This window comes from Monopterus albus, unplaced genomic scaffold (assembly GCF_001952655.1).
Source record: "Monopterus albus unplaced genomic scaffold, M_albus_1.0 scaffold27.1, whole genome shotgun sequence".
NCBI classification, from domain to species: Eukaryota; Metazoa; Chordata; class Actinopteri; order Synbranchiformes; family Synbranchidae; genus Monopterus; species Monopterus albus.
Window position 1 is genome coordinate 1,645,948 of NW_018127907.1, and position 8,777 is coordinate 1,654,724.

At 38.9% G+C, this 8,777-nt stretch overlaps 1 protein-coding gene across 1 annotated transcript in view; it reads right to left on the bottom strand.

The window, feature by feature from the left end:
• Positions 1 to 7,788, bottom strand: part of gabra2b (gamma-aminobutyric acid type A receptor subunit alpha2b) — a 34,951-nt gene extending 27,163 nt beyond the window's left edge. The window contains exons 1-3 of the mRNA XM_020595440.1: positions 7,304 to 7,788; positions 6,781 to 6,865; positions 4,641 to 4,756 (exon numbers count right to left, since the gene is read on the bottom strand). Coding sequence (XP_020451096.1) covers positions 4,641 to 4,756; positions 6,781 to 6,851 — 187 coding nt within the window. The 5' untranslated portion in view covers positions 6,852 to 6,865; positions 7,304 to 7,788. The remainder of the gene's footprint in view (positions 1 to 4,640; positions 4,757 to 6,780; positions 6,866 to 7,303) is intronic.
• Between the last annotated feature and the right edge of the window lie 989 nt (positions 7,789 to 8,777).

Consider the following 8,777-nt stretch of genomic DNA (forward strand, 5'->3'; position numbering starts at 1 on the left):
GTCTGTGCATCCTGCTGTGCAGCTATCCAAATGTCAACTTAACTCTTGCCAGTTCAGACAGAGATAAAGAATGGCAGCAAAACTCCAGCGTTGGACCGCGGGAGGGAGCAGGTGACATCGGTTGAAGAAGATGACATCTTTGTAAGATGACCCTGATTCATAACCATGACAACAACCTGACTATTTTGATCAAACTGTCATGTTTTAACAGCAGTAAGTTAAATGAACAATCTGTACGGCTGCCAACTTCCCGTCCCTACTGCTGATTACTTCATTAATTTAAATGCATTACATCTTGTCAATTCAGCATCTCCACCACCTGATGCCTGATACTGTAAGTGAAGAGTGTGATGTCTCCATGTGGTTAGCACTGCTAGCTTTGCTCTTCTACTGTACTTAGCAGGATCCTCCAAGATCATCACTTATATTATAAGCCAATCTAAATAGAATCCAACATCAATATCAACAACACAAATGTTCAGCAGTATCCATTTTATCACAGGAAATATTTCCAGGCAGAACAACTGTAAAAACGATGGACCGGCTGACAGCTCCCAGAAGTGAAGCTACTGCAGATGGTTGTGGCAGAGGTCATAAATCCAGTCTATTTCCATGTTAGATGATGGAGCATGAGCTAAATAAAAAGTCAAAGTACAAATAAAATAAATTTCTCCCAGCAGTCACTTCTGTGGTTGTTGGTAGATATTATCACGCTGATGTGTGTACAACTGGTCATGTTTCTGGTAAGTCTGTGTTTAATATGTTATTTGATGATATAAAAAAGAGGTGTATTTCGATTGATTTGAAAGCTTTGATTGATGGTCTGATGCTGTCACTGTGCAGAAGCTGGTTGCAAAAACACAAGATGGCAGCCGCCATATTCATGATATTCTGGCTTTATTTTTGCATTGTGGAGGGAAGTGGTGATGCCGCGTCCATCGTATACAGTATATGTGAATGGTCAGAACAGATCTGAGTGCCACAGCAAATAGAGGAGTGAAACAACTTTATCAAATTTTTGAACTGACCTTAACTGACAACAACATTTACTCTAATTCTGATGGTTAGGACAAATCCACAGCATCTTAGCCAGCAAGGATGGCCCCTACAGCCCCAAGTTGTGATTTCACGTAATAAAAATGTTGGGTTTTGACACAAAGTTCTTGCTTGCTTTAAAGCTGGTACATAATGTATAATAGCTCTAAGCATGAAGTTGTAGCTAGATGAAAGCTGGAAGTTGTAGTTAGATGACAAATTTTGGGGTGGAAAGCTAATTAGTAGATGAAGTGTGAACATGAACAGAAGTGAGCTGCCTTGCAGTCACACTAATGAGGATGTGGGAGCAACTGTGCTTTCTGCATTCACTCTCTGCAGCCTGGTTTGATTTCAGTGACAGTGACAGAAACAATTGCTGCATTTGAAAAGAGCTTGGTATGGATTCAGCACTTGAAATGGATCATCAATACAAGAAAGAATAAAGAATGACAGTTTAGTCCACAGTAGTTAAATCATACTGTAGGTTCAACATTAGGTAAAAATAGTTCATTTTGCTTCAGAAAGCAATAAGCCATCAAATGGCTATTTGCTAAAAATAATTTGAAAAGCAATGTACAGCTTAAACCCACACAGAAGTTCATTCTGTGATGAAACAATTAGATTTTCTCTCTCCAGTGAAACCCTCTAGTGGCCCCAAGGGGACACACGGGTTCATCTTTTCCATCTTTATCATCTGATTATCAGTCAAAGCCATAAAACTCACATCTTTTGTTCACTACACTAATGCAGTGCTCATCAGTGTACATTTAACTGTCTCACAGTTAAGTAAAAACATCTGAACCATAAATCCATGTTCAACCTGGATGTTGGATCATACCGTTCTGTGTATGACTTAGTGCAGGAGGGTCAAACTCAAATACACGGTGGGCCAAAATTAAAAACTGGGACAAAGTTGTGGGCCAGACTCTATATTTATTGAAATATTGAATGAAATTGAGCATGTTTTCCCTTCTCTCCAGATATAGAATGCTAAACTTTTTCATATGGAAACAAACAAGTTGCTTAAACATTGAATTTGGAACAAGCAAAGCTTAATAGAATAAACACATGAGAAATCAAATTTCCAATAAAAAACACATCAATGGCATTCGTTTCTTATTGTTTTGTGAACATTTTGTGCCTTGAAACCAGACTTCTTTTCATCTCCTCTACCTTCTGGAGCTTCTGCTTCATGTCCAGGTCCTTGTAGTGGTCTTGGTGTTTCGTTTCATAGTGTCTTCTTATGTTATATTCTTTCATTACAGCCTCTTTGGCTCCGCACACAAAACAAACAGGTCTGTCCTTTACATTAATGAGCAGATAATCTTCCTCCCACCTGTCTTGAAAGCTCCTGTTTTCCATCTTTCATTTGGCCATTTTTGGGAGGGGTGGATTAAATTTGCCTGAGGTGACTGGTAGCCTGGGCCAAATACGCTTACACCGTGGGCCTGAGTTTGACATATATGACATAGTGTAATACAATTGCTGGTAACAGGCCTGGAACTGATTCTATCTTTATGTTAGATGCCATGGACTACTCCTGTCCACCAGTACAGAATATAACATGTTTGATAGTGAAGAGTAAAACAGACACCTGGCAGGAAAGCTACAAAGTCAGGCCTCAAAATGACAGTAAGCCTGGGTACTCTGAATGTATATAATTATGCTGTAAATGAATGATTGAATGTTTGAAAGTGCATACAGTTTATGTAATAGATACAGATTTTTTTCTGGCATGCTATTGAACCAATTAAAAAACACAGACTGACTCTGCACCCCAAAACACATGTATACTGTATGTAAGTATGAGTGAACACACTCATGCAGCTGTGATGAGGCGCTTTTTCAGTCATTACAAATGTGGTATAAAGCAAAGTCCAGGGAAGCGTTAACATGTTTTTCCCACTGATGAGACAAGAGAATCTAATGTGTCTACAATGTGGAAAATTCTATCTGATGTTATTTTCTCTTTTTAGATTGAATGCCAAGCCTTGAAGTAGCCCCTGTGTGCACGAGGTGCACTCTGAGTGTCACGGGTTTGGCTCCTACTTGGGTTGACATTAATACAGTTTTACTGATGCGATCCTATATTAACTAGTCCCAATGGGCTACAGAAGTGTTGACATAAATGCTAGGGCCAAATCAGTGTTGGAGGCCATAAAATACAATAATTAAAAAGGCATACACCAGAGCTACACTGTATTAATAAGCCAAACATTTATGCTTTTCATTATTACTGTAGGTCCAGTTGTACAGGATGAGTGCTGCCAAGCTAATGGAGGTCTGTTACCCATATGGCAGCTCACTGGCTGGGCTGATGGCTCCAGGAATCTGAATTTCAAATGATACCAAATCCTGAGGGAGGAGCTCAGCTCTGGGTGAGGGGCCAGCTGGAAATGAGATGACAAACATGGTGGATGATGGGAGAGGTGAAGATGGAGAGAGAAGCACTACACTCCTGCTACAGGAGAAGATGCTGTGTGACTCTCCACAAATAGCAAAATGGCCTGTGTTCTGCAGAGAGTGGGCATATCAAGCTTATGTAGCGTAAAATGTATCAAATCTCTTAGAAGCTCAGGAAACTCACTTTTTAATGGCTACATTTGACCAGCAAGTAAAAATATGTTAATAAGTTTGATCTTACTGTACAGCATATATTATTTTATGTTAAAATATTTTATTTTTACATTATTCTACAGTATATAAACTTATCCTACATGCAAATTTACACACATCACAACACAGCGTCAACCACATTCCAATTGCATAAATACTTGTACTATATACAATATAAGTGTACATCTAAACATCGTTATGATACAAATACTTGTTTAGAGTGGAGAGGAAATGCATTTAGACTTTAGACACCACCTTGTGAAATATTTAAGTGCTTGTGCCATAACACTGCCCACCTATTTAAACTGTAGTAGCAGCTTGGCAAATTGCCACTGCATCAACACTAACCATCATGTTAATGATGACATGAAGGCAAAGGCATCCATGCATCTAAAAATAGAAATTCTTCAGAAGCTAGTACAAGTATTGCAATTTCTAATTCTGACTACATACCAGAATGCTGTCAGATGTATTATGAATATTTTAAGGAATAAATAACAAAACCTATCAATTCTCGGGTGCTGCATTTTACTCCAACTGCTAATTTAAATTAGCTAATTTAAGAAGGAATTGACTAAAGACTGAAATATACACAAAATTAATTCAATAGCAAAAAATTCTAAGTCAGATAGTTGCAAAGGTGTGCAATGTTGTTCTATGCATCCATAGTTTTTTTTTTCAACAAAATCTAGCTGATTGTTTTGGGCATTTTTGGAAAAACTAGAGAGCGTAGCCCTCTGCAGCCGCTTTGGTTGCTGATACTTTCCAAGAAGCAAAGTGTTATGTAACTCAAATCTTTTGTGCACAGGGTGTGTTTGTCAGTATATTCTTGAGGAGACTGCTGTCAAAGAAGCTGATGTTAAATGAAGCGTTCTCACTCAAAAAGAGCCATCAACCAATTCAAAAATGAGACATGCTGATTGTATAAATTGTACATATATTCAATAAAGACCTTCAATGCATCCAGCAATACTGTATCATTTTCTTACCTCCAAGACCAGGCCGCAAGCGGTTGTCATATCCATCTAGCAGTCTGTCCAGGATCCGTGTGAACAGGGTGATGTTGGTTTTAAAGGCATCAGATGAGGGATCAGCATTCACAGATCTAGTTGACAGAAACACAGTAACAACATCAGCTGGAGCAATACAACAAACAGGCCCCTGATGAAGTCTGATATGTATTAACTTTCTTTTGCTCAGTGGTGAGATTTAAGGGAAAGAAAATTGGGTTGTTATTTCATGTGTGTCCATATGTACCTACAAACTCATATACATCGTTTCACATGGATGACGCAGTTCAAGGCAGAACATGTGTGATCTATATCATTGAGCCAAAACACAGCTGAATATGCAAATGTAATCAGAGCTGGAGATTCATGGTAAATAAATTCAGATAAGGTCCTGCATTAAAGCTTGACATCATCACCACTGTTAACAGCCTCAGGTTGTGAGCATATTTTATTTTGATGAGGAAATGGGAATATACAATATTAATAATTTTTCACATCTGGTATTTTCTGTTTCATCACATTCCTCTATTTATATCAGTGAAATGGTGGATTAATGTAGCTTACTTACTGGTGTTGACAGGCTTGGAATATTTAAGTTCTCTAATAGGCTATGCTGACTTGTGTAATTATATTTTAAAATGCTCCCATACTGAAAAAGCTAACATAATGTTTAGGTTCTGGTAGCATTGCATTCAAAATAGCATGACTTAAATTACCATCAAATATATAAAATCTTCAGTTAACTAATGATGAAACTTATTTATTTAAACATACATTAACTTAAATTTATTTAGCTAATTTTTGTTTCATGTGTGTTTAATGTTAGCCTGCTAATGTTAGCATTCTAACTACCAGCTAGCTAGTTCGAGGCTTCCTTGGTAGCTAGTTGCACTAGCTCAAAATGGTTTTCTGAAGCCAAAAACATTGTAGGATTCCTATCTACTGTATGCCAGCTCCACATAACATTACAGATAATTATGCATTTTTGTAAGTGTTGATTGTGCTGTGTTCATATAATTCAGCATCTTGATGAAAAGAACTGCTGGAAGTAACTGTGGCAGTAACAGTAAGAACAGCAACATATGCTGTGCTTTTATCTTGTTTTACTTGTTAACACACTACTGCCCAAATGGTGTAGGCGACTAGAATTACTGTGTGAATGCAAAGGGAAAGTTTTCCTCTTCTTTCTAGCCAAGTAATGCTTTCTCACAGCAGTCATTCTGACAGGTTGCGTTCAGATTATTCAGCTTGTGAAAACAATAAAGCTATTAGACTTATATTACAATGACACCAAAACCAAACCAGCTACTGTATAATTCAGCCACTTTGTTATTTACACCTGTGCTTTTCCTACTCTCACATCTCAAAATGCCGTTGGTGAAAATGGTCTACAGCCTGTAACACCCAGGACAGGTTTTCAGAGTCTGTTCCTCTGTGGGATCATAACTGTGCCTTGAGAGGAAGTGATGGCCTAATTTTAAATGCTTCTCATGCTTCTGACTTTTGACTGTCTATCTTATGTCAGCAGTCCTGTGGTGTGAGCAGCTGAGTGACCTGACTTCTCACTCTGGCCAGTATCAAAAACACCATTTCACCTAATGTGATTTGGGAGATGTCTTCTGATTCGTATCTGGTGGGTGTCAAGCCTTAGTAAAAATGAAGCTGCAGGTTTCCAGACATATCAATTCAAATTAATTAGGCCTAGCCTATTAATTTATTGATACTGAAAAAAGGCAATTTAGTCACAAAAATGCTTGTCAAGGCTGATATTAGTAGTATTATCCAAAATGATAATTTCTTTACTTATATTTGTTTGTGTTTTTATCCTATGGAATAGCTCACCAAGACAATTTGTAATATTAAACAATTAGCAACCATAGGATTTGAGGACTCATTAGGCATGCACTGAACAAGCTGCAGCTCAGCTGCAATAGGCTACATTTAAGACAGCAGGTAATTACCCACATGTCCTCTGGGTTATATTTATGGTCAGACTGAGAATGCTGGAGGCGATAAACTCTCCCCTCCTGCACAATGTATAACCACTGATAAAGAGTCCAGTTTTAGGCTATAGCCTAGATCTCGTTGCTACAAGGCGTCTCCCAGTCAAAGGACTCACCTGATTTTCCAGAGAGCTGTGAGCGCCAGTAGGGAGATGAGAAGTAGAGACGCGTTCCTTCTGCTCCACATGGCTGCTTCAACACCTACACACAGCAGGACAGACGCTGTGATGAATGGAGGCTCAGTGTAGCCGACTTGATATACCAGAGGATTTATATGTGAACTATACAGTCGTTATATCCACTACTAGGCCGCTTATTTTGGGGGCTTCCCTCCAGCACGCGAAAAAACAGACGTAGAACAAGAAACAGAGACAGCTCCAGTAGCTAATTAGTATTCACTACCACGTCCTGCTGTACGCCTCCACTCACTCAGCTTTACTGTTACCAACATATGATGCTATTTGACGCCATGCCACCAATGTGAGCGAAAAAAGCCCATTAAACGCAGAAATAAACAATATTATTACAGAAAATGTGGAGAGCGATGGAGCTCCCCTCCCACGATTTCCAGCATCTCCTCAGATAATAAATAATGAAAGCCGCATTTTCTTGGTCTGTAAATGGGGGAAGGACACTCACCTCAAGTGCAGAAAGAATCGTCGAAGACACAAGAAAGTTAAGGGTAATTCACCGCTCGCTCCTGTTGGGAAGAGACTGACTGATCCTGTGACCAAAGCTGCGAGCATTGATAAATCATAGTCTCAGCCAGCAGCAGGGATGCACCTGAAATGCATTGGTTATCACTGTCTCCCAAAATCGTATAGTAAAAAATAACAACAATGTGATGGAGGGTGGGAAATTGAAATGCTAACTCTGAAAAAAAAAATGAAAACGAGCAGATGAGGGAGCGGATCCTGTCTTCAAATCGTCCTGTTCAGCATCCTCCTCAGCTGGTGCAGAAGCTCGATGTGGATCGTGATAAGTAAGAAGCACATCTCAGTCTCCCTCATGTCCACACGACATCTACAGAGGCTGAGGAGGAGACACGCTGGGTCCTAAAGATACTGTGATACGCACTGAGCCTCATGCCTGCAGACCTCGGAACGTGAGCATGTTCATGGATGCTGTTGATACTCACAGTCATTATTTATAGTAGCAGTCAGGATTCACTGCATTGCTGAGTGTATGGACATGAACCATTTGGGGAACGTGCTTTGCTAGTATTTGTGCCAATGCTCACCTTGATTTTCTTTTAATGTTTTAAGCTGGCAATCTTAAAATATAAATATTTAATCTGGACCTGTGTATTTAGTGGGATGGATGAAAAGCCTTTAAACCATGGGGCACTAACGCTTCCCACTCAAATACGGATTAATGACTCTGTTTGGAGGATAAGCTGCTCTTTTTTGGCAGGGTGGCAATGTCAGGTCAGTAGACTCATTTAAAAATAAAGATTAATTCATTGATAAATTTTAAGGGGAAAACTGATATATTGTTACTGGGTAATAACCTGCTCTGAGTATCTATTACCAATCTGGACACTTCCTGGAAATTGTAAACAAATGGTCAATATAGACCTGATGTACAGCATCCTGTACAGTAAATATCCCTTGAACCATCAGTTGGATTTAATAAAAGGTGTTCTTTATTGGAGGTGTGTGCTTGTGTGGATTTGGGAGACAGAGAATAGATGAGCCTATTGACACTTTGCTGTGTTATTGTGATAGAAATAGCAGCCTTTTGAAATGTCTGCAGTATGTCGTGTTTTTTTCCAAATCAGTTCACACCAGAAACTTAGTAAGACCACCATTACCATCATATTTAAAGGTTGTTTCTATAATACTGATTTTCTTCTTCAATTGTGTCACATATTCAGTAGCGCTGCCCTTTTAACACCACATTGTGTAGACAGAAGGGCATGTCTTTGGTTGGACACATATAACTGCTTCTAACATGTAACTACTTTTTTATTTGTCTAGCTACTTTTAAATGTGACACTTAAAAGAAGCCAGTGTGCACATACACTTACTTAAATTAAAATGCGTATTTATTTGTATTTTCTTTTAAATTGTCTAAATGCTGCAGCAAACCCGTGAAGCACAGAGAATTGGTA